We start from the raw sequence: 23,510 nt of genomic DNA, 5'->3' as shown, positions 1-23,510 counted from the left end.
AAAATATGTTTAAAGATAATGAACATATCAGTTGCCCCAAAGAATTTCCTTGTTGCTGTCTGGTCTCTTGTTCCTGCTCCCCTCCCTTTCCTTAGGCAACTTTCATCACTGCGAATTTGTTGCATTTCTAGAATTATCTGGTAGTTTTATTACATTTTTCTTTTAATCTTAGGTATACGAAATTAAGTCACTCATCTCTCTCTTTAGTCACTAAGTCAGTCACTCATCTCTCTTTTTCTCTTTAGTCGCTAAGTCATGCCCAACTCTTGCAACCCCATGGACTATAGCCTGCCAGGCTCCTCTGTCCGTGGGATTCTCCAGGCAAGAACACTGGAGTGGGCTGCCATTTCCTTCTCCAGGGGATCTTCCTGACCCAGGTCTCCTGCACTGCAGGCAGATTCTTTACCAACTGAGCTAAGAGGGAAGCCCAACATTTTTTTTGGCTGTACCATGTGGCATGTAGGATCTTAATTCCCTGACCAGGGATTGAGCCCCTGTCCTCTTCATTGGCAGTGTGGAGTCTTAACCACTGGACCACCAGGGAAGTCCCAAGTCACTCATACTCCTCAGTTTATGATATAGTCACTGTTGGTCTATTCCAGGCTCTCACTTGTTTTCTCCATTTAGCCTGAACCCAGTCCTATTCTTTTCCTTTACATAAGCACCTGTTCTCTTACATTTAACATATATTTGTATGCATTGTTTCATGTATGGTGAAATGCTTTAATTATGTAAATCACTAATTTTGCCCACCTAATGGGTACAAAGTGGTATGTCATTGCTTTCATTTGTATTTCCTGATGAAGAATGAATGAATCTCTCTTTATATGATAGCCAATTAACATGATAACTGTATAAACCATACCCTGCGGGGTGCATACCTCCAGGGCACTCCTATAGATAGTGTCTCAACACCATAGATAGAGTTCAGCAAAGTGGTAGCCCTAGTTTAGGTTTGCTCTTTCATGAGTTATCTGCTTATATCCTTTGACCAATTTTTTTTCTTTTTTTTTAAAAATATGGTTTACTGTCTTTTTCATGCTATTTTTTAGTGAATTCTTATGTGTTTTAAATATGAATCCTTTTCAGCAACCATAATTTGTATGTATCATCTCCTTCTTTGCCATAAGCCTTCTAGCTTTATTTGTGGTAGCCTACTAGAGGCATACCTTGGATATACTGCAAGTTCAGCTTCAAACCACCATGATAAATATCACAGCAAAGCAAATCACACAAATTTTTTGGTTTCCCAGCACGTATAAAACTTAAATTTTAAACTATCTGTAGTCTGTCGTACATAGTATGATAGCATATGTTTTAAATAACTGTACAAACCTTAATTTAAAAATACTGCTAAAAAAACACTAACCATCATCTGAGCCTTCAACAAGTCACAATCTTTTTGCTGGTGGAGGTTTTGAAAATTTCAAGCATTAACTACAATGTGACACAAAGGTAAGAAGGGAGTAAATGCTGTTGGAAAAATGGTGCTGATATACCTTCTTGACACAGGTTTACCACAAACCTTCAGCTTGCTTTTAAAAAAATCATTATTGGCAAATAATTAAAAAGTTAAACACAATACAGTGAAGTACAGTAAAATGAGACATGCCTATATATGTCTACAGTGAGCCTAAAATCTTTAGTTTTGAGATCTTCTTTAAGAAATCCTTACTCCAAAGGCATAGAATTATGCACCTACTATTAACTTTCTAGTTTTAGCTATATCTGTCTTGGAGTTTATTCCTATACATGGTGTGAGGTAAAAACCCTCCAGAATGAGTCAGTTTTGCAACAGTGTTTACTAAAAATTCATTTTTTCCCATTAATTTGTAGTCACCTTATCATATTGAAAATGTACATTTTAAATACATAATTGTTTAAAATAACAGTTGTTTAAATTGTTATTGTTTAACAGTTGTTTAAAATAACAATTGTTTAAATTGTTATTGTTTAACAGTTGTTTAAAATAACAATTATGGATTTAAAGAAAAAAAAAGATAGACTTTTATATTGACCCACATATTTGACATTTCTGATGGGTTTTATTTCTTCCTGAAGACCCAGGTTTCTTTTTGGTGTTATTTTCCTTCAATCTGACAAGACTTCCTTTAGTATTGTCCTTTGCATCTCATGATAACAAATTCCTATTTTTCATTTATCTGAAAATGTCTTTATTTTTTTTTTTTTTTTTTTTTTACAAAGAATCTTTTTGCCAGAATATAGATTCTGGGTTGATATCTTTTAGCACTCAAAGAAATGGCCTGTTCCTCTGTTTTCCTTTTTCTGATGAGAAGTCAGGATTCATTCATTTATCATTATCCCTGTAATTTATTGTTTTATCCAGGTGCTTTCAAGGTTTTCCTTGTCTTTGGTTTTCAGCAGCATGACTATGACAAGTGTGGTTTTCTTTTATTTATCCTACTAAGAGTTTCCTGAGCTTTAAACCTGTAAATTTGAATCTTTCATCAAATTTGAGAAATTTCAGCTGTAATTTCTTCAAATATTTTTTCTATCTCATTCTCACTTTTCTCTCATTCTGGGATTGCCAGTACATATGTTTAGGCCTTTTGATATTGTCCCACATGTCCTGGAGGTTGTGTTCTTTTTTCCCCACCTTTTTGTTCTATAAGTTGGACAGTTTCTTCTAATCCTTGTTCATATTCACTGACTCTTGCATTATCTTATTTTTCAGTTCTAGAATTTCTATTGGTTCTTTTTTATGTCCTTGAATATAATTATAGTAGCTATTGAAAATCTTTTGTCTTTTAATCCAACACCTGAATCCGCTCAGGATCTGTCTCTATTCATTGTCTTTTCTTTTAAGAATGGGACCCTATTTTCTGTTTTCTTATAGGTTGTATCCTGGATGTTGTAAATGATACATTGTAGGGTCTCTGGACTATATTATATCCCTTCAGTCTTCTTAGATTGGCTTTTTTTTCTTTTTTCCAGTTTTAAGCAGGAAGTTAGTTTTATTGGCTGAACTTTTATTGAGGATTCCTTTATGGGCAGGTTTATAAATACTCTTCTTCTTGTCCTCCTCCCCCAGCACTCCTAATAGCTTTTGTATGTAGTCTGTGTGTGATATTTGACATCTGGGTTTTTTAGATTTACATATAATGTTTATATGTAAATTATATAATTTCTGATGTTTACTGTACCTTGAATAAATGTTTATTGTACCTTGGCAAGCTTTGAATAGAATGTACTTATTTCTTTAAAAGCTAAATGAGTTTTTCACATGTTTTTCATTTTCATCTTTGTTGTTAGTAAATTAAAGCCTGAAGAATTTCATTTTTCTTTTTTAGGTGCTTTGCACTGTTACATTTGATTCATTAGAATCCAATTTTAAGTCAGACCGAATTATAACAGCTATAAAGTAAGTTATGTTTCCTGGTTATGATGTTACAATATATAATTCATGTGGCATATTATCATTATTTCTTAAAACCATATCTCTATACTTAATTTTTCTGTTTATTATAGTAGTGATTGCAAGGGTTTTTTTGTGCTATATTTGTCTCATCACTTACTTATTCAAACAAAGTATTTAATTCTCTAGCATGGGTTCATTTAGTTTATTCTCTTATCTCTAGAATCATTACTCTGGATAGATTTTTCTATTAACAATAAGTAAGAATCCAAGTTCCCCAAAAGAATCTGGAAGTTGAAAAAAAAAAAAAAAAAGAATCTGGAAGTTGTTAAATTAAAAAAAATTATTTAATTCTAAGGTACATTTGAACTTATGTTTTAAAAAACACTTGGTTCTCCTCCTCTGTTCCTAAAAAGTCAGCAGTAAAATCATGTTGATCAATTTTATATGATCAGAATCTATATTACAGTCCTCACCAACATTTCTGCAGCAGAGTTCTGAACTTAACAGCCACAAATTTTCCTCAGTGCCTAACAGGGTTGCTTCCCTTTCCTTTATTAAGGGTCTCAAATGACCAAAGGACTACCTCCCATTTCCTGCTTCCCAACTGATGAAGATAATCCCTAGTACCTTCAAGATTGTTGTTGCTTAGTCACCATGTTGTGTCCAACTCTTTGGTGATCCCATGAACTATAGTCCACTGGGCTCCTTTGTCCATGGGATTTCCCAGGCAAGAATATTGGAGTAGGTTGCTATTTCCTTCTCCAGGGGATCTTCTTGACCCAGGGATCGAACGCATATGTCTTTGTGTCTCCTGCCTTGGCAGGCAGGTTTGTTTTTTTACCACTGAGCCACCAGGGATGCCCATCTTTAAGACAGCATCACTAATTATTTTTCATGTACCTAATAAAAATAACAATGCAGCTGTATGTATATGTATTAGACTTGAATGTTCATCATAATCATGATTCTTTGTGGCAGGGGAGCTCTTAAACTTCTGTATTTTAAATTCCCACCTAGGCCAAAACTTGGTTGCCCTGCTCTTCTTCATGCTGACTCCCTTCTTCTAGGAGGCAACACATCTTCATAAGTGTGTGTACTGGGTTTGGCCAGGGTACCTCTCTATGTTCTAGTCCCAGGTCTATAACCTCTGTAAGTGAGGTGGTACATATCACACATCTATGCTGGTCTTTTGTCTTCTCGCCTTATAAAGTGCAGGTACTTGGCTAATGGTCCCTAGGCTCCTCTCTAGCCCCCTAAATCTATGATTCCTTTAGTCTTCTGGAGGTGTCTTGTTTTCAAGTTTCTTTCCAAAAGGCTGTAATTTATGGTTGTGCAGATCCAGCCCTGGCTTAAGACTTTCTAAATAGTCTGTACAGAGAAGTGCCTTTTGTAATCCCACTCAAAGGAAACACTGTTTGTGCCAAGAACCTGTGTATGCCTGTCTTTTCCTCAATTAAAAAAAATTTGGTTTCCTGCTTCCAGGAATTTTTTCTTCTCATCTTTATTCTCCCCAATGTTGTACATTCAGCAACAGTTCTCTTCTTAATCTTTTCAAACCCTGAAAAAAATCTTTGCCTGTCAGATCCTCTGATTGTTCTGTCATTTCAGTTATTGATTTTCATTTCACATTTGTCTTAGAAGATCATAACAGAGATTTAAATGATATATATATAACATTTAGAATTCTCACTAGTTACTAATGCTTTAAAATGTGTCTGTTGTCTTAGTATTTAAGTCTGGATATCTAAGTCTTTATTTGAAGCAAAATTGTTTTCTTAATCTGTGTAGAATTCATTCAAAAGCCCCGACCCTGGGGGCGGGGGGGGGGCACAACTGTCTCTTGACATTCATCCTTCTAATTCTTCTGGTATTTAATTTCAGACCAATTTTCCTTAATAACCAGTTGTTTTTTTAAATTCCCTTACATCTTTTTTCATTGTTTATTGAATAAGTTTATATCTGCATGATATCTTTAATATTATGCTTTTTGTTTGCAGTGGGATAAAAGATAAAAATTTCATGCTGCACTATGAGGTAAGGTGAATTTTTCCCCAGTATTTTATTTTGAAAGATTTTTACAGTAGATAACCTGTATATCCACTACCTAGGTTCCTGCCATTAACATTTTACTATGCCAGTTTTATCATATATCTGTTAAGGTTTAGGCACTTATTTTAATGCTTATAGAGGGATCTAGAGAGTAGAGAGACAAGTAATACCTTTCCAACCAACAACATCCTGTTCTGAGTCAACTATAAAGGCTAAAGTATAGTAGACAATATTGTATTAGTCAAGAAAGAGTTGTAACTGTTCACATGTATGTCCAACAAGTGGGGCTTTTCAAATACTTCAACTGGCAAATCACCATCTCCCTTTAGTTCATTTAAATGTTCATATTTTTACTCATTTGCTTAGCAGCAAAAGAACTGAGGTATTTAATGTTAAATTATTTTATGTATGACATCAGTACATGCAGTGAGTTTTCAATTAGCTTTTCTAAGGGACCAGACATGACACAACCATATAGCACTCTAATATTAGTATTTGAAGCACACAGTTTGGGAGACTAGTGTGCAGCAGCAGGCCTTCTGAGTGGCTGCTGTTGGCTGCCCAGAATCCCAGCATCTCAATTTTGTTGAATCTGCTATAGCTAATAGAGAATATTTCATGTAGAAAATATATGCTAGAGAATATCTAAACCTGGAGATTCTCACAGGTTTTAAATCCCTAATATCCTGTTTGGGATATATACAGATGCTAGAGAAGCCAGAGAGGAAATTATAATTGATAAGGCAAATCTTAGGTCAAGAACTAAAGAGCACATGGCAGTCTTTAAAAAAAAATATAAAGTCTTTAAAAAGGGCACCTGCAAAAAATACAGCTCTAGCTGATAATTGGGAAAAGAGGCAGGAGAAAGATATGGGCTGTATTGCTATTTTATTTCATTTTTTTTTTTAATCTTTTTATCATAAAATACAGATACTGAAAACCATATAAGATAAAGGATGACTTAATGAGTTTTCATAAGACAGACATCCTTGTAACTACCACCAAAGTCATAGAATAGAAGGTGTCCAGTCAGTCCTTCCATGTTTTTCATCCCAGTCTTAAAAACCTTTCCCTAAAAGTAACTACTATTCTAAGTTTTATATTAATAGTAATCACTTCCTTGGGTTTCTGTCACACATCCCTAAATACAACAGTGTAGTCTCATCCTTTTTTTTTTTAATTTGATATTCTTTAAGTCTCTTTTAATCTATAGGTCTCTCCTCCATCATATTCTTTTCTTTACAGTCTTTCTGTTGAACTCCCAGAGCCATCTGACCTGTAATATTCCCCACAGCCTGGGGGCTGATTGCACTCATGGTACAGTTCAGTGGTCTATCTCCTACAGATTGACCACTAGATCTAGAGGCTTTATCAGATTCATGTTCCATCTCTCTTTTTAAAAAATATTTAGTTAAAGTAAGTGGAATTCCAGATTTTTACAGGAATTTTTCAGTTTTTTAAATAACTGCATCTAGTTTACATTCTTTTAAGACAGTATATCAATCAAATAAAATAATTTGCAACTCTTGGCTAAAGTAATACCTTTATTGGAAAAGATCTGTTTCCTTAATGTGCATTTTTTTTAATGTATATTTCTTGTATTATAAAAATATAGTATTTTGTTATTGTTAACAATTTAAATATTACAGAAGTTTGAGTTGTAAATCCTCATAACCATCCATTTCCTACTCCAGGTCATATGAACACTAGAAATAGCTACTTTTAGCAGTTTGTTATATGTCTTAGGGTCCAGACATTTTCTGTGTGTATGAATGTACTTTTTTCATTTTTTTAACAAATATGGGATTCTATTTATATTTGTAACTTATTTATATATATGGGATATCTTTCCATGTCAATTGTATATGTACGTGCTTTTTGTTTGTTTTTTTAAGTTTCCTCCCTATGCAACTAATGAAATTGGCAAAGTCACTGGTGTAAATAGAAGAGAACTGGGGCATGGTAAGTACAAATCTCTGTATGTACATGATTTTATTAAAGAGACTTAACTTTTTTCTTTTTTTGCTCATTATTTTCTGTTCTGATTTAGGTGCTCTTGCTGAGAGAGCTCTGTATCCTGTTGTTCCTAAAGATTTTCCTTTCACCATAAGAGTCACGTCGGAAGTACTAGAGTCAAATGGTATGGTTTTGAAATATTTTTCCTACTGAAGAAGAATGGACTCCTTGTTAGAGTTTTAGCTTTTCATAAGTAATGTTTCATTATGTTTATTACTGTAGTACCCAAAACCACTGCAAGAGAAAAATATGTTTAATCATATACTTGTCTGAATCTCTGTTCTTACCTAATGATATGCTTTGAAAACAATATAATATAAAAAAATGTTTATCTTTGTATCTCTTTTACAGTAGATCCAGTTTTGGTTATTTGTTTTCTTATTTTTATAAACAAACCATAGAGCAAGGCCAGCTTGGAAAGAGGAAGGGGGAAAAATATAGTGAACCGTTAAGCAGGGGACACTTGTCATATATCACAGATATAAGAATATATTACAGAGAAAGGCTGGGTTTAAAAAGCCAAATTTATTTTTTTATTTTTTCAAAAGAAATTAGCTTTTTTTTTCTTTTTTGCCATGCCATGCAACTTGTGGGATTTTAGTTCTTTTAGATCCCCAACCAGGGATTTAACCTAGGCCTTCGGCAGTGAAAGCACAGAGTCCTAACCACTGAGTACTGCCTGGAAATTCCCAACAGTCAAATTTAAACTGAACCTCGGTCGCAGGTCAAGGGAAGGCAGCATAATCATTAAAGGCAGAAAGGGCACAGGATTCTCAAACATGTAGCCTACCTAGATCAGATGGTTATAGATATTTTGTAACAAATACCAAAGCTCAAAATTTAAACTAGGACTTCCAGTTCTTTACTGGGTGTGATTAGGCTATAGCTTATGGCCCAGTGAGAGAGCTAGAGCCCTGTATTTTTAACTGCCTCCTAGTTAAGCAACAAAAGAGGCATGCTGGTTTTTCTGGTAGTTTCCTAGAAGCAGAATCTCTAGTACTGCTGTCCAATAGAACTTTCTGTGGTGACAGAAATTCTCTATCTGTGCTGTGCTAAATTCAGCTAAGGGACTGAATTTATTTCAGATAATTTAAATTTAGCCACACGTTGTTAATGGCTGTCACACTGTGCAGCTCTGTAGTCTGTGATTTAGGAGAGCTTGCCTTAAGTGCTTTTAAAAAGAAGGAAAGAAAGAATATTGAATATTTAAATTATAAATGAGTAATTGTAAGGAAATAACTAACAGTAGCAATTTTCTACATTTAACAAAAATCCATATTAAAGCAAGTATTTTCCTTTGTTTTTATAGGATCATCTTCTATGGCATCTGCATGTGGTGGAAGTTTAGCATTAATGGATGCAGGTAAAAGAATTATGTCTCAAAACTACCAAAGTTATTTATATAATATAGACTTAATCAGTAATAAAATATAGGATTTTTTTAAAACTGTATTTTAGCAAGACTTGAAGAAGTCAGATTACCAAACCAGGCCAGAAGAAAGATAATTAAAAAGCACAGTTTCAACTACAGATATCTGCTGAAATTCTTATTCTTGGCTAAAAGTAATAAATTGAAATTATTTATTTGGTGACCCCTTGGGCTTTTGAGAGCTCTGCAATTGATACCATTTACTAAGGAAGGTTGGCTTAGCAAGCACAAGTATTAGGACCCATAAAAGAAAATGATTTATGTAATCTTTCAGTCGTTTAAGCAAACCCTGGGAAGAATGCCACTCATAGAAGAGTACACAGAACTTTAGGAAGGAAGACTGCAAGTGGTTCAGTATAATCTCTGGATCTGAAACACCAAAAAGGAAAGAGGTAGCATGTTAAGAGACTCTGAAAACAGTATCTGCCAGTTACCAGTGATGCTATTGAAGAAGAAAGAGAAGAGGAACCTAAAGACACTCAAAGAGGCCACACACAGAGTTCCCTATAAGTTCTCACATTTATAGTACAGAAAAGGAGAAAGAAGAAAGGATGATATAATGAAGAATGAAATGAAAGAATGGTATAAATGTATAATGTGTGTTCAATCACTCAGTCATGTCCGACTCTGCAACCCCATGAATCGTATGTAGCCCACCACGCTCCTCTGTCCATGGAATTTTCCCAGCAAGAATACTGGAGTGGATTGCCATTTCCTTCTCCAGGGGATCTTCCTGACCCAGGGATTGAACCCACGTCTCCTGCATTGGCAGGCGGATTCTTTACCACTGACCCACCATGATACTACTATCTAAAAACCTTAAAACAAGGCAAAGTAAAAAAAGCTAAAGGCACTTTTCTACTTCTGTTCAGTGGAAGGAAAATATAACCTGATATTTAAGGTAGCTGGTTAAAATATCATTTCTGTTTTCACCTTCATATATTAATTCAACAAATCTTTATTATATGCTAACTCTGTGCCAAGCACTGATCTAAACTCTTGGGACTTGGTGGTGAACAAAAGAAATTCTCTGTCTCATGCAGTTTGCATTCATTACTCTTACAGTCTCATATTGGAAAACACAGAACAAATCCTGAAAAAGGTGAACTGACAGATAAAAGATCTGCTCTAAATGAATTCAGATCTTCAGGTCTAGACAGAAACATCCTAAGTAATGAGAATTTCAGGATAAGATAACTGAACCAGTTTGGCAGTATTAGAGAAATCATGGAGGTTAGTATACCAAAGAAACAAAGAATTCTTACTTTTGAAAGATATATGTATTTCCTGTTAAGTGTAATAACCCAGTGAACTTGACAGTGACCCTAGTGTATTTTAATAAGGAGGTAGAGGAGAGTCATTCCAAGTAAGCCATGCCATAGAGCAGAGGAAAGATGCTGCTTGTACAGTGTATCTAGAGCTCAGCTTAGCAGTTTGTGACCTTGGCAGAAAAGGATGCAGAAATTGATAATGGGTGATAAGTATACCATTTATAATACTTGAAGGGTGAGCAGCGGGACTAGATAATCTGATCAGTAGGTTGGAGAGAGTTCTGAAGTGGAGCTTGAAGATGCTCCATCCTAAACCTTGTCCTTAAAAACTGACTAAAAATGTTATTGAATTGACTAAGAACACTGGTCTGCCAATAAAAAAGATACTGATAAAAAGTAGTATGTGACTAATGTGTTAAATGACAGTTTTGATCTCTTTAAAAAAATGTTAACATTAAAAAATAAGGAGCCAAATAGAAAAAGAAATTGACAAGAATGAATGTCAGATTCTGTGGGAAGAGCCAAATGGTATTCAATTCAAATACATGAGTGCTTGCAATGTCTTACATCAGACTCTACAGGGGTACTGAGTTTTTTAGAAGTTTACAGGAACAAAAACAAACATAAAGATACTAACACATCAAAGAGATAATACAAATATGTACAAGGCACAGATATGTACTATATGGATGAAGAACTAGGTTGAACATAATTGGCTTCATAGAGACAGCTACATTTCATTTGAATTTAAAGGTTGAGAGGTTGTTGACCAGGCATATTAGCAATAAGGCCCATCTTTCATGTGAAAGGAGCATGTGCAAAGTTATGAAACAGTATAGTGTGTTTCTGAAATATATTTGAAAGGTGTGATGATGTAATACACTGGGACCATATTTCAAAGATCATTATTATACTAAGGAGTTTGAAATTTTCCCAACTCAGTATTCTGTGAAAAAGAGTACCACAGGATGTTGATTATTATATACTATGGAAAAAAATGTTTACATGGGATTAAACAAGTTTGTTTAATATGGTTTAAATAAGCTTAAATAGCTTAATGTGAATATTGAATCTCTAGGAACAGGATATTTCCCAAATTTTTTTGACCACAGAACTCACATAAAAAAATTCCTGAAAGCAAGTAATGGGGAACTTGAAGGATTTTATAGAGAAAAGTAGCATGATGTGAATCTGCTATTCTTTAGGGGGTAGTTATTCCTAGCTTACATGATAGACCTAGGCGATGACATAGGAGAAAACAGGAGCTGGGGTAGGGGTAGGGGCGCTAAAAATCTGAAAACTGGACAAGGAAACTCTTGCCAGGGGAAGAAATAGTGTGGACTTGGACTAAAGAAGTAGCAATGGATATTTCAGTATTCGGAGGAAAGGACAGATTTTCTACAAAAAATATTTAGAGGATGAACCTCTAATCAGATTTTTGTGACTTGATTAAGATGAAGGAAGGGAGGAAGGAAGTGTTGATTCTAATATGTCATTGCTTTCAAGCAAGACGGAATGCAGGAGAAAAGGGATTTATCAAGGGTGATTAAATTTTGAAATTTAAATTTTTCTATTTATTTACATATTTAAGATACATTAGGGACATTTAGCTGGAGATATCCAGCAGGCATATGGGTTGTACAGATCTAGGTTTATCAGAGAGAACTAGGTAGGAGGGGTAGATTTTAAGTCATCAACATTATAGGTGATAGTTAAAACTGTGGGCATAAAGAATATGAAATGAGGTCTCTACCACATTCCTTTATGCCAAATAGGTTTCAAGTGATCAAAACTTTAAATTTCCTTTTAAAAAATTAAACAAGATTTTATGAAACTCTTGGACAGAAAAAAATAAAGCCTTTCTAGGGAATTCCCTGGCCATCCAGGGGCCATTCAGTGCTTTCACTACAGTGGCCTGGATTCAACCCCTGGTTGGGGAACTAAGATCCCACAATCCATGAAGTGCAGCCAAAAAAAATTTAAAAAAAAAAAAAAAACCTTTCTAAGCAAAATCCAGGAACTATGATTACATAGAAAATCCTATACAGGAAAAAACACAAGAAAATCAACAGACCAAAAAATAATATTTTATCGTGTATTTCATATTTGTATTTTATTTACTGTAACAGACTATATATTTAACAAAGATCTGTCCATATTAAAAACTCTTACAAATCAATAACAAAAGACTAACAACCATGTAAGAAAACGGCTGAAGGCCATGAAGAGCCAGTTCACAGAAAAAGAAATATAGATGGTTTAAAAACATTTTTTAAAAGTTCAACTTCACTCATAAAAACAAATCAAGTTAAAAAGAGTAATTACCATCTTTATCATTCAGATGGCAAAGGTCAAAAGATTTAACAAAAATTAACAAGAATGTAGAATAGCAGGGAGCATCATACACTGCTGGTAAAAGTATAAAATACTGCACACTGTGGAAGACAGTTTGACATTATAAGAAATGTAAATCCACACCCGCTTCAACTCAGTAACCCCACTTCTTATAAACACATACAGGGAGTACTCTGCAGCTATTCAAAAGAATAAGATAAAGAAAAGATTAGACTCACATTTAGATTCCCTGGGTATATTTTTGGGAGGATCCACAAAACCTAATGGTGCTGTCATGGGGAAGTGGACTTGAAGGACTCAGGCTAAAAAGATTTATCAAATACATGATTATTTTTCAAAAAGAAAAAGAAGGCTCCAAAAGCAAAGCACAAAGAAATGGATTAGTTTAAAAGTTAAGTTTGCCATTATTAGAGAAGTTTTTGTTGAGAACAAAGAATTATGTTAAAGGACTTTTATTATATATTTAAGAAGAAATGAGGCAGGCAGATGATTTATTAAGGCTTCCATGGCAGCTCAGCTGGTAAAGGATCTGCCTGCAATGTGGGAGACCTGGGTTTGATCCCTGGGTTGGGAAGATCCCTGGAGAAGGGAAAGGGTACCCACTTCAGTATTCTGGCCTGGAGAATTCCGTGAACTGTATAGTCCATAGGGTCGCAAAGAGTCGGACAATTGTCAATATAGAACACCATCCAGTTATATTAAAATAAAGGTCAACAGAACGATGAATAACCTATGTTTGGCTGATACATACACATTGTACACAAGTTCTTTTTCTCAATTATAGGAGTTCCAATTTCATCTGCTGTGGCAGGTGTGGCAATAGGATTGGTCACCAAAAATAATCCTGACAAAGGTGAAATAGAAGACTATCGTTTGCTGACAGATATTCTGGCAAGTATATTCACATTTTCTAATGTTTAATGGTGAAGATTATACACACTTTGTAAACAAAGTGCTTAGAAGAATGCTAGTGCTAGAAAAATAGAAGTCCGTGTTCTTACTTTCCTCCTCCATATCTGCCTTGGATTTTATAGGATGTGAGTTAAAAACAAATATTACAGTATGAGTATTCATATTAGCTCACTTTAGGATGATTATAAATTAGTCCTTATACATTTATGGGACATTATGTAAAAATACACTGATTTTCTGATGAAATATATGTAACTTAAAACACCATATTTTTTTGTATTTAATACATGAGTTTATTTTATTAATATGTGAAATATACATGTTCTAAAGGACATAGTTTACTTATAAAGCTATTTTTAAAAATTCCTCTACAGTGACTATGGGTGAATTTCACTTTTGTTTAAAACTATTACTATATCATAATTTTTTAAATTGTTTAAGGGGATTGAAGATTACCATGGTGACATGGATTTCAAAATAGCTGGCACTTCTAAAGGAATAACTGCATTGCAGGTATTTTAGAACCTATTTTATTTTTAAATACTTAATTATATCAGAAATCAATATTTATATAATTTTTTTACTTTTCCGTATTAGGCTGACATCAAATTACCTGGAATACCAATAAAAATTGTAATGGAAGCCATTCAGCAAGCCTCAGGTACACCAAGCCAGTATGCCTGATTCTTCTTTCATCACTATGTGTTAAATGTGAATTATAATTCCCTATTATTTAAAATAGGCTTATTCTAAAATACTGCTTTAGAAAATGAAATTCAACATAATAACCTAAGTCAAGAAGTATTAAGTTACTAGGAACATGACTATCACCAAAGTGGCTGACCAGTGAAAATTCAGTTTTTACAAATTGACTCCCCAAGATAGGATTTATGGAGAGGGGAATACAAGTAGAATTTTTAAGGTAATTGAGATGCAAAGAACTTTGATTATTATGTTTTTATTTCTTCTAGTGGCAAAAAAGGAGATATTACAGATAATGAACAAAACTATTTCAAAACCTCGAGCATCTAGAAAAGAAAATGGACCTGTTGTAGGTAATACATTAAAATTATTGATTTGATAAGGTAAACATTATTATATGGAAGTACACTGCTATGTAAAATTTTTTTTTAATTCATACACAAACAAAACAATTTAAATGCTTTTATAGTTAAAATACTTTAAATTTGAGGGGATAATCTGAAACATAAGAACTTTTTTAGTCACATAGTAAACTGTTTTTCTGTTTCATACTACAATATTTCTACGTGTGTCTTATTGAAGTCTTGACTGACCAGTACATTTCTAGGTTCATACATGCATATATACATAATATATATTCATGAATGAATGAATGTGAATTATTTCTATTTTTGTCTATGCTACATTTCAGAAACTGTTCAGGTTCCATTATCAAAACGAGCAAAATTTGTTGGACCAGGTGGATATCATTTAAAAAAACTTCAGGCTGAAACAGGTAAGAGTTGTGTGAAGTTTGGGATTTTTTATTTAGGTCATGTAAGTTTGCCATTATATCTCTACTGTGTTTCTCCAAAAATATGTTTGAGAAGTGTAACGTTGACATTTCAATGGGATGAGAAAAGGATGTAACATCGACATGTCTTTATTTCTGTGTATGCCTCTTAATTAGTAAACAATCATCTTTAATTATATTCAAGAAGGGTGACTTAGAATTAATCCGTTCTTCCTCAACACTTAAAAATCAGACATTTAGAAAAACTACTTTTTCACGTTAGAAGAGTTTTCTTTAATTTTTCTTATTATGAGTTCTATTTTTCACTTAGTCTTATTTATTTAGACTCTTATTTCTTTAGAGAATATGTGTAGAAGTAGTATGCTTTACTTTGCTTTTTTTTCTGGAATCAATCTTTTGGAATACCTAGTCACTTACCAGCTTTGAGGTTACAGAAGGAGCATAAGAAGTCAAGTAACCTTAGGCAGTTCTCAATCCCTCATCCATCCGACGACCACTCTAAAAGAGGGAAAAAGAAGAAATGGTGAGGAATTAAAAGCACAGAACCAAAATTAGAACTTAAATGTTTTCTCCCACCAAGAAAGTAGGGACACTGGTTCACTATTGTATCCCCAGGGCCTGGCACAGTGTTAAGTCTTTTCTCCACTGGAATGAGCAAGTTAACTTCAATATGTAATAAATTATCTTTTTAAAAGGAGTCACTATCAGCCAGGTAGATGAAGAAACATTTTCTATCTTTGCACCGACACCTAGTGCCATGCATGAAGCAAGAGACTTCATTACTGATATCTGCAAAGATGATGTAAGTATTGAGCTTTTGACAGTTACTTTTTTTTTCTACCTTTTGTTACTGTTTTCTTTATGAGTCTTATGGTTTATTTTGTACTTACAGCAAGAGCAGCAATTAGAATTTGGAGCAGTGTACACCGCCACAATAACTGAAATCAGGTAATATCAACTAAAATGCTGTGCTACTTTTTGTGTAAGATTTTATATTATAACCTCATATTAACTTCACATTTGCATTATTTATTTTGCAAGTATAAGGTGTTTAGATTATGTGTCAATTACCATATAATCATTATTCTTAAGATAAAATTTATTTTCTACACCAGTTTGTAGATTCTCATGAACATGGTTCTGTGATGATTATTATACTAATAGATTTTTCTGACTGAATTGCTTTCTTTAACCAAAGTTCCCACTGTTTTAATCTTCCAATAAACATATTTCCTTTCTCTTTGTACTTTTTTTCTTTTTGGTAGTTTCTTGTTGACTTGTTTTAAAGTTAGTATTAAATGCCTAAGTAGTACAATTTTTTAAATGCCAGTTTCAACCTCAACTCATTTTTTTTTAACTAGCTAAAAAGCCTGAATTTTCTGAAGCAGAAAATTACCTTTTTGGGACTTCCCTTGTGGTCCAGTGGTTAAGACTACAGGCTTTCACTGCAGGGGGTGTGGGTTCAATCCCTGGTCAGGCAACTATGATCCCACATCCCCTCCCTCCCACCTCCCCACCAGAAGAAAGAAAATTCACTTAATAAGAAAAAGGAAAAAAGAAATTATCAGATGCAACATAATGTTCAGAACTAATTGAAATGAATTATAAAAGACAGTGGAATAGTGTGTTTAATATCACAAGTGAAAACTAAGAAATTGCTGGCTTATTTTAGTAGGCTAAAGGGAAAAAGATATATTTTTTAATAAAATAGGTACCCCATTTTATCTAACCCGCCTCCTTAAATTTGGGCTTCCCTGATAGCTTAGTTGGTAAAGAATCCGCCTGCAATGCAGGAGACCCCAGTTCAATTCCTGGGCTGAGAAGATCCACTGGAGAAGGCATAGGCCACCCACTCCAGTATTCTTGGGCTTTCCTTGTGGTTCAGCTGGTAAAGAATTCGCCTGCAATGCGGGAGACCTGGGCTCGATCCCTGGTTTGGGAAGATCCTCTGGAGAAGGGAAAGGCTACTCCAGTATTCTGGCCTGGAGAATTCCATGGACTATATAGTCCATGGGGTCGGAAGGAGTCAGACACGACTGAGCAACTTTGACTCGCTTTCACTTTACTTCCTCAAATCACTACTTAACAGGTTGCTGATAATTCTACACTTACTTTAAAATATTTAAGGCCATTTCAAAAGTTTTTGGAAAATATTATGAAGAGAAATATAAAAGAATATATATTTCAAAAGCTTTTCCCTACCTATTTTTCCTTTATCTTTTTTCTGTCCTTTGATCCATAAGTATTTAAATATATATTTTCTGTTAGAAAAATAAGTATCCCACTTAGATAATCCTACTTTTTATAGTTCTAAAAAACATGTACTAGAGAGTGGTTTTTATATGTTATTTTACTTTGTTCTCCTGTGAAAACATAACCACAGTTTAATTATCTGTAGATAATAAAGTTCCTTATTATTCTAATCAGGCTTATTTCCTTGCTATAGAGACACTGGAGTAATGGTTAAACTCTATCCAAATATGACTGCAGTACTACTCCACAACACACAACTTGATCAACGAAAGGTAAAAACAAGAAAGGCAGATTTGATTATTTTTTAACTGCCTTAAAATAACCATAGTGAAATTACCTAGGTTGATAAGGACTGTACACTTTGTCCACTACTAGACTAAATACAAAAACAAAACAAACAAGACAGAAATACTGCTTGACAAAAGGGTTTACACTTTTTACCAGATAATGTTTCTCCTTCGATGATGGGAGTATAAACATTCTTGAATGTTTTGAGGTGGAACAGTTCTAGAGTTAACACATAGCAATTTCTAAAAATATCTAGCTATAGCTCTGTTTTCCCAATTTTCCTGACTAGCCAGTCATGGAAAGATAATTCTTAGGATGTCCTTAATCTTTATTATAGTCTATATTTGGAAGACTTAAGAATATGAAACCACTTGAGAATACTATGGGGCAGAGAAATAATAGGTGTTTTACCAAATATTAAAATATTATATAAAGCAATACAGGATAAAACAATGGATTACTGGCCCAGAAATGGCCAACAAAAATCAGAAATAAACCCAGTTATATGCATAAGAATATAATACATACTAAAAGTTGCCTTTTTAGTTGAGAAACAAAGATTATTCAATAAATCATATTGGAATAGCCTGTTTTCATAAAACAAGATCTTTCCTCTTTTTATACCAAAGTCCTATTTGGATCAAGGAGTTAAATATAAAAAAGAAAAAAATGTTTAAGGCAGTGAGGGCAGAAAAAGAAAACCTGGACATCAGGAATGGTAAGGGTTGAGGCAGAACACTAGATGAAAATACAGATATTTTATTAATCTTGGAAATGGAAGAATCTTTTTCAGCATGATATCAAAGCCAAAAATGTAAATAAAGTGATAACATTTGACCCCATCATTTTTTAAAATTTTGGCAAAATAATAGTAAGTTTGAAAGACAAGCAACAATTTAAGGGAAAAAAACACTTTAACATATGACAGAGGCTTCATATATTGAGGGCTTATATAGACCAGCAAGAAAGATGAGTATCAATAGGAAAAATGAGCAAAGAACATGGAAAAATTGTTTTTTAAGCTGACCTTGGTATTCAGTATCAATAGCAATTTTTTTAAATGCAAGTAAAGCCAAGTTCCCATTTTTCAGCTTTTCAGATAGTTGAAAATTCCCAGTGTGCATCAGAGTGTAAAGATAAAAATGGACTTACAGGAATGTAAATTAGGGCAAACTTTTTGGAGAGTGTCTAATAAAGGTACAAGTACCTTTGGACCTACAAGTCCCATCACATATAGGACATTGTTCTGAAAAGATAAGAGTACATGAATATATAATCATTGTAAGACTGCAATTTATTTTTCCTCCGCATTTTATTTTGAAAATTTTTAAACCTACAGAAAAGTTGAAAAAATAATAGACCAAATATTTATATACCTTGCCCCTAGATTCATAGATTAAACCAATAAAACTATTTTCCACTTGGAAAAAAATGTGTACTACCATAGATAGTAGGTAGTTATGCATGACAACTAATAGATTAACATGTTGTCTTTCAGATTAAACATCCCAGTGCTTTAGGATTAGAAGTTGGCCAAGAAATTCAGGTACTTGTATTCATCTTTTTAGCCTTAAAGTTGCAAATTATACTTTAAGTTTCAATTATTTGTTTAATCAAATAAGCTGAAAGAATCAAATCTACATTTGTGGTTTATGTTATTTATATGCTGTCTTCTTTTTTAACTTCTTCCTTAAAACAGACTCATTAGGGATTTAGATACAATTCTTACCCTCAAAGAGCTTACAGGTTAGTTAGGGCAATAGTCCCCCTTTAAAGCTTTTAAAAATACCTGAGCAACTCAGCGATGGAGTGTAGAATCAGTGATTCAGAGACAGGACATGAGAAACATGATAAGTAACTTTGAGGAGTTAAGACTTGAATTGCTTCGGTATATACTGGTTGAGGCTGAAAGTTTTTAAGTTTGATGAAAGCCATGATGTCAGTTCTGGAATTTTGATAACAAAATTGACCTTTGTAATAGTCATTATGAATAGATGAAAGAAGTGGTTGCCAGTCTGTTTTTTGGTTTTTGTTTTTTTTTTTTTGGCTACACTACATTCTATTCCAGTAGTACCTAATACCTATGACCTGAGTAAAAACTAGACGTAAGTTTATTCCCAATCTGTCATTCCATTATCCACAAAGCCTCCAGGGAAAGGTAAGAACTACAACATAATCTCTCTGTATAAGATTTTTTTTTTTTTAACATCGGAAGGAACTTAAAACTTAGCACATCTCCCCCTGACTTTCAGTGTCTAAGGTCAAGCCGAATAACCTTCAGCATGATAGATGGTCCTTTGAGTGTTAGTCTGAGTGACCTAAGCATAATCCTATATAGATTGTAGCACCGTTAGGGTCAAGAAGCTCCTGTCTAGATTCATTCACCATGGTTTTTACTGTTCTTCCATAATAGGGACAAACAAAAAGGCACAGATAAGTCTAACAGAAGATTATAATTGGGCAACTAAATATCTGTCTCTTTTCTCTTTTTATAATCACTACTTAAAAATAAATACATACATAATCACTACTTAACCAAGTATTTATTAGCATATACCTCCAATTAGCACTGAGGTATGGTTTCAGTGAACAAGTGAAAACTTTAATCATTGTCTTTTTGGACCAAGTATCTTTTAATTTGGGTATCAGTCAATGTGCTATAACTTATAAAGTATGTTGTTCAGTCACTCAGTCACGTCCAACTCTTTGCAACCCATGGACTGCAGCACACCAGTATATTTAAAGTATATTTGTTTCTTTAAAACAGGTGAAATACTTTGGACGTGATCCAGCTGATGGAAGAATGAGGCTTTCTCGTAAAGTGCTCCAGTCTCCAGCTACAACTGTTGTCAAAACTTTAAATGACAGAAGTAGTATTGTAATGGGAGAATCTGTTTCACAGTCATCATCTAATTCTTCCCGGTGATTTTTTTTAAGAATTCTAGAGTGATATTCTGTATTCTATAGAGCAAAATTTCAGTAGCATCTTCTAATGTGTAGATTTATATATAATATAAATATATTCTAATGATTTGTATGAAAATGCTCATTTTATGTGTTCCATTTTTTAAATTCCGAGTTACCTGTATTATTTAGATTATAAATCAATACATATTTATTATTAAAAGTAAATCATTTATACATATAAGACTCCCAGCTGCTAATAATTTGGAAAAATAAAACTAGTTCTTAACCTCTAGAGACCAATGGAGAAGGAAATGGCAACCCACTCCAGTATTCTTGCCTAGAGAATCCTGTGGACAGAGGAGCCTGGTGGGCTGCTGTCCATAGGGTCACATAGAGTCAGACATGACTGAAGCGACCTTGCATGCATGCATGTGTTGCAGAAGGAAATGGCACCCCACTCCAGTGTTCCTGCCTGGAGAATCCCAGGGACGGAGGAGCCTGGTGGGCTGCCATCTATGGGCTCGCACAGAGTTGGATGACTGAAGTGACTTAGCTGTAGCAGCAGCAGTGCCACAAAGTGAAAATATAGGTCACTAACTACAAACCACCAAAGGGTTCCATTTCCACTTAAACCAAGGTCATACAGGTTATGTCTGAACTTTTTTTATTTTTGTCTTCATTCATATCTTGGTAGTTTTCCCTGCTTTCCATTAAGTTCTTCTACAAGGGCTATTATATGCTAAGATCTCTAATTTATAATGACTCAAATTGACTACCCATCTTTGGTAGTAATGCAGTATAGGTACTCACAAGATTTGTTCCTTTATAATCTTTGTTACTAACACTTCCCTGCCCATAAATCACAGTTTTTTAAATACAATAATTTTTTTTCCTTTTCTTATAGAATACCTTGAATTTCTGGATCTAACATTATCTTTCTTACTTCAGTTCAGCCAAGCATAGCATTCATTTATTCAATACTTACTATGTGCCAAGTTCTAGAATGTATACAGGAGGTATATCAGCAAACAAAACAAAGTTCCAATGCTCACATTCTAGTGGATGGAAACAATAACTATACAAGTCAGATAGTGGTAAGTTCTTTAAAGAAAAACTGGGTAAGGGGGATAGGGTGATTTCTTTTTTTTTTGATTAAAAAAAAAAAAATGGTACTGTTGTAGATAAAATGATCCAGAATAGCATCTCTGAATACATAACATTTGAGCAGAGACCTAAATGAAGTGGAGGAAGATACACAGCAATTTTGGAAAGAAGATTCTGGATAGAGGGACTAACAACTTTATTAGTATGCTATGTGTAGAATATACAGCAGCCTTTCTATTCTAGGAACCAATGTCACATAGTCCTTTTACCCCTTAGTCTTGGGCCTGTTCTTCACCAAAATTAGCAAATTTTATAAAAGAATATAAAACAGGAGATATAATCAGCACAAGGTGATAATTTGGAAAGCATAAGAAAAGAATAATGTTTGCTTACTTGTAAGAAGAGGAAAGATATGAAGGTCGTGTAAGTTTAAATGACCTTTACAAAATTTCAGGCTCATGAGAGACTAGGGTGGTAGGCAGCGAAAATGGAAAAGAGAATCTTATCTTGGTATCAAGGGTCAGAACCAATCTAAATTAAGCTAAAACTAAGAGGGAATTTTATCACAGGGCCATGAATTTATTTCACAGAAAGTAAGTCATAATCCCTATGGTGGAATGGAACCAGGATTGTCAGGTAATTATTAGGAACTAAGACAGTTCTCCCCTACCTGTGGAGTCTCATGACCTCTCATTTGTGCTTCTTTCCATATAACAGCTTTTTTCTTCTAAGTCAATATATTTTCATAGCATGGGGCAAAAGATGGCTGTCCACAGGAAGTTACTTGTCTCTGAGTTCAACTTCTGGAGGAGAAAAGGACAGGCTTAACTTGAGAAAGGTGTCAAACCTGATCAGGATTGCCAGATAAAGTAACAGAATGCCAAATGAAACTGAAATTACAGGTAAACAAATGTTCAGTATGGTATGGCCTCTACAATATTTGGGATATACTTATATTTTAAAAAAATTATTCCTCGTCTATTTGAAATTCACATTTAACTGGGTTTTATGTATTTTTGTTTGCTAAATCTGATAACCCTAAACCTGGTGCAAGCAAGTCAGTCAAGGAATTCTTAAGGGCTCATTTCTGGGAGAGGAAAATGTACAGAAAAAATGGACTGAGCCTATACCCAAGATACTGCAGAACAAACAATAAAAAGAAAATGGATAGACTTTGATTAACTCAGATAGTAGGGGATGCAGGTGAGAAAAGAAAAGGCAGATTTCAGCTGAGGGTTGTGAAGACAGGCAGACCTATGACATGAATAGTAAACCTGGAGGGGTAAATAGTTTTAAAGAAAAAAGTGTTTGATTTATTAAATATGAGCATGAAATCACCAACCAACATATTGGTTGGATATTCACCTGAACATCTGAAAAAGCAACTGAGGCATAAATGACTTTGCAGAGATAATATTTTAAAACAATCTTAGTTTTACCATCTCAAGCATATCTCAAATCACTGCAACAGGTTTCAAATTAAATTCTGAAATTTACAAAATGAAAGGTAATTAAAACTACCTATTATGAGCACAGTACTAAGTTATGGAATAGTTTGTTTCCTTCTGAGATTTACATATAGAGTCAGTAATTTATGAAAAGCTGATTGATGAGCAGTCTAGTAAAGGTTTTTAAAAGTCATAAAAAGATAGGGGAAAGAATAGGTTAATTCTAATCAGAAGAAAAAGTGAAAGTTTCTAAGAAGTGGGATTTGAATAGGACATCATTAGGGAAAGGTAACATTTGAGTTGGGCTTTTAAGAATGATTATAAAGGGAAAGGCTGCCTGTGGAATGGAACAGTTTTATCAGTGGATGAAGAAGGCAGTAAGTAGAGGTCAGATTGTAGAGGCGTTTAGGATAGTACACTTAGGACTCTGAACTTGATTCTGCATATACTGAGAAACATTAAAGAATACCCATTGTTTCATGAAAACCAAAATTGCAATCGGCTATAGTTTTGATATTGTGACCATAAAATTTAATGCAATTGCCAAGGACTCAGAAGAGACGATATTTTTAAAAACACTAAAATGTGTAGGCCATTATCATCT

At 34.0% G+C, this 23,510-nt stretch overlaps 1 protein-coding gene and 1 long non-coding RNA gene across 4 annotated transcripts in view; one reads left to right on the top strand and one right to left on the bottom strand.

The window, feature by feature from the left end:
• PNPT1 (polyribonucleotide nucleotidyltransferase 1) overlaps positions 1-20,490 on the top strand; it is a 41,851-nt gene extending 21,361 nt beyond the window's left edge. For both annotated transcript variants that reach the window (XM_020909026.2, XM_020909027.2), the window contains exons 14-28: positions 3,312-3,382; positions 5,377-5,413; positions 7,324-7,390; positions 7,479-7,568; positions 8,754-8,807; positions 13,284-13,390; positions 13,853-13,924; positions 14,009-14,072; positions 14,383-14,466; positions 14,805-14,888; positions 15,602-15,708; positions 15,799-15,854; positions 17,353-17,431; positions 18,946-18,993; positions 20,215-20,490. In XM_020909026.2, the coding sequence (XP_020764685.2) occupies positions 3,312-3,382; positions 5,377-5,413; positions 7,324-7,390; positions 7,479-7,568; positions 8,754-8,807; positions 13,284-13,390; positions 13,853-13,924; positions 14,009-14,072; positions 14,383-14,466; positions 14,805-14,888; positions 15,602-15,708; positions 15,799-15,854; positions 17,353-17,431; positions 18,946-18,993; positions 20,215-20,373 (1,179 nt within the window). In that variant the 3' untranslated portion in view covers positions 20,374-20,490. The remainder of the gene's footprint in view (positions 1-3,311; positions 3,383-5,376; positions 5,414-7,323; positions 7,391-7,478; positions 7,569-8,753; positions 8,808-13,283; positions 13,391-13,852; positions 13,925-14,008; positions 14,073-14,382; positions 14,467-14,804; positions 14,889-15,601; positions 15,709-15,798; positions 15,855-17,352; positions 17,432-18,945; positions 18,994-20,214) is intronic.
• Positions 1-23,510, bottom strand: part of LOC110147518 (uncharacterized) — a 445,714-nt gene that overhangs the window by 413,380 nt on the left and 8,824 nt on the right. For both annotated transcript variants that reach the window (XR_011492090.1, XR_002316879.2), the window contains exons 3-4: positions 22,129-22,261; positions 15,324-15,404 (exon numbers count right to left, since the gene is read on the bottom strand). This is a non-coding gene — a long non-coding RNA (uncharacterized lncRNA). The remainder of the gene's footprint in view (positions 1-15,323; positions 15,405-22,128; positions 22,262-23,510) is intronic.

This window comes from Odocoileus virginianus, chromosome 2, assembly GCF_023699985.2.
Source record: "Odocoileus virginianus isolate 20LAN1187 ecotype Illinois chromosome 2, Ovbor_1.2, whole genome shotgun sequence".
In the NCBI taxonomy this organism is placed as follows: Eukaryota; Metazoa; Chordata; class Mammalia; order Artiodactyla; family Cervidae; genus Odocoileus; species Odocoileus virginianus.
This window is presented reverse-complemented; position numbering and strand designations above follow the sequence as displayed.